This window comes from Mustela nigripes, chromosome X (assembly GCF_022355385.1).
Source record: "Mustela nigripes isolate SB6536 chromosome X, MUSNIG.SB6536, whole genome shotgun sequence".
NCBI lineage: Eukaryota > Metazoa > Chordata > Mammalia > Carnivora > Mustelidae > Mustela > Mustela nigripes.
In genome coordinates, this window is record NC_081575.1 from 64643226 (window position 1) to 64646088 (window position 2863).

The window sequence follows — 2863 nt, forward strand, 5'->3', positions numbered from 1 at the left end:
CAATCTTTAGATAAGCTATCTAGCTGATCTCCGGCTAGCTGAAGCAGTCTCAGCTTGCTACTTCTCCGCCATCTTGACTCCTCCTCCCGAAAATCAAACCTCTTTTGACAAGTCATACTAATGTTTCTAATAAGGAAGATTGCGTTTCAAGGCTTTGGGCATTATACTGTTAGAAATTTATGTTCATCTGTTTATCATTCATTTATTCAGTAATCATTTATTAAGATCCTATTTGGTGATTTGGAAAATTTTAGTATGGTCTGGGTAATAGATATTAAGGACTTATTATTCATTGTGTTAGAGCATTGATGGTATGGTGGTCATGATTTTTTAAAATCTTCATGCATACTGAAGTATGGTGAAAAGTAGACAGGAACTTATTTGTATAATTTCTCACAGTAGTAAACAGAGTAATGTGACATAACAGAGATTGGCTACAAACTAAAGGTATATGGGATGAATTGGACCCAAGATAAATTTTGTTTGATCTCTAATGTATCTTTAAACCTTAATATTTGTTACTGATTTTTAATAATTAGAATATTTCCACATGAAAGTCCTTATTTCTGGCTTCTCCTTGAAAACTCGGACTCTTTGGCAACATTCAGTCTACATTTTCACATGGCAAAAATTAGCTAAAGCTGAGTAGTAGCCACACTCTTTAAATAAGGCATACATTCTCAGGTTCCCTCAGTCTCCAACTGGCTGCTTCACTCACTACTCACTATTCTCTGGACCCTTGAATCATTTGTTTGTAGCCCTATGATACAGAGAAGGCTTCTCTTAGGAAACATCCTTTGGTTTGAGACCTGAAGAATAAAAACCAGCAGGAAGTAAAGACCAGAGGGACTAGCATCCCAGGCAGAAGGTACTGTAGATACAAAAGGCCCTTAGATGGGAACAAGCTTGCAGTATTAGAAGAGTGGACAGGCAGCCATGTGACTGGAGTATAGCAGGTGGAGAGTGATACTAGTTAAAACTGAAGAGGCAAGCAAAGGCCAGATGATGCAGGTCATGGTAAGGAGTTCGGATTTTATTCTAATGGTGTTGGAAGTCCACTGAAGGGTTTAGGTAAAAAATGATATAATCTGATTTACATTTTAACAGATAATCTGGCTATTCTGCAAAGAATATATTATGGGGAGCAAGAATGAAAGCAGGGTAAATACTTAGGCATCTATTACAGTCACCTAAATGAGAGATAATGATGGCTTAAACTGGGTAATGGCATTACTATATCTTTAAAAAACATGCTGAATGAATTAAACATGCATGTCCCTCTCCCTTTTTCATTGTGTCAATTATAAGCATACTTTTGTCATCCCCCATTGCTAGACATAAACATAAACTGCTGAATTAGCAGTCCATTATGCTAAATCAATTACATGTGCTTAATGTATACTTCAGTTGTAATTATTGTAGCTCAAATTATTCATGATTTTAGTTGTTTCACTTAATAATAATTACATTAAACGTAGTTATACTTCATTGATGAACAGAGAGAAAATGGGAAGAAAAAATGCCTTTAATTAAGGGAAGGAAAGAAAGAAAGAAAGAAAAAGAAAGAAAGAAAGAAAGAGAAGAAAAGAGGAAGGGAGAATATATATATATATTTTACTATCAGACTTAGAGTGAAGAGAACCCTGAATGAACTAAGGGGTTAGAAAAATTATAGTAGTCACAGTCCTGCCACTCACTTGCTGTGTGATCTTGTATAAGTCACTTGATATGTCTCAAGTCTTTACTTCTTCATCTGTGAAATGGTCAATTGAATTAATTGTTTTTATATAGGAAAGTTTGAGTAAATAGAATCTAAATGATTTTCCCAAGATCATTCAAGCAGTTGACAGCATTGTTTGTTTTATAATACCAAATCTTATTATCAGATATCCAGATATGAAAACTTTTCCCTTTATCTTCATCACCCAAAGGGTGCCTTCAAGATTGATTTAACAGGGGAAAGAAATATGTACACAATTCTCTTCTGTGATTTGCCTTTTTCTTGGTAACTTGAGATGAGTTTGACTACCTGTAATCAATTTATAACAAGCCATCCAAATAGGCTACTGAGATATATGGTGTCACAGTGAGTCCTAACCAATGCTAACCACCTTATTTTTCGTATAGCTGTTAGATTCTGTGACCGGTGCCATTTGATCAAGCCAGATCGCTGCCACCACTGCTCTGTCTGTGCCATGTAAGTGACATCCACATTTCCTCTGGGCTGAGCTTAGACAGCAAAGTGACTGATCCTAACATGTGACCATGCCTAGATAAGAGCATTTCCTTTCAATCATAATGAATACATGCCACACATCCTCTTAGAATGATGATGATTCAAACTATTCTAAAAATAGGAAGGAGATATAAAACCCCATTTTATTTTTTTAATTTTAATTTTTAAAAATTTCTTTTCAGTGTTCCAGAATTCATTGTTTATGCACCATACCCAGTGCTCCATGCAATATGTGCCCTTCATAATACCCATCACCAGGCTCAACCAATGTCCCCCCCCCCCGCCCCTCCAGAACCCTCAGATTGATTTTCAGAGTCCACAGTCTCTTAATGGCTCGTCTCGCCCTCCAGCTTCTCCCAATTCCCTTCTGCTCTATATCTCCCCATGTCCTCCGTGTTATTCCTTATGCTCCACAAATAAGCAAAACCGTATGATAATTGACTCACTCTGCTTGACTTATTTCACTCGGCATAATCTCTTCCAGTCCCATCCATATTGATCAAAAAGTTGGTCAAAAAGCTGATGGAGGCATAATACTCCATAGTATATATGGACCACATCTTCCTTATCCATTCATCTGTTGAAGGGCATCTTGGTTCTTTCCACAGTTTGGCGACTGTGGCCATA

The 2863-nt window shown here is 36.8% G+C and overlaps 1 protein-coding gene across 1 annotated transcript in view; it reads left to right on the plus strand.

Moving 5' to 3' along the window:
• Window positions 1-2863, plus strand: part of ZDHHC15 (zinc finger DHHC-type palmitoyltransferase 15) — a 78958-nt gene that overhangs the window by 62117 nt on the left and 13978 nt on the right. The window contains 1 exon segment of the mRNA XM_059385226.1: window positions 2128-2197. Within this exon segment, the coding sequence (XP_059241209.1) occupies window positions 2128-2197 (70 nt within the window).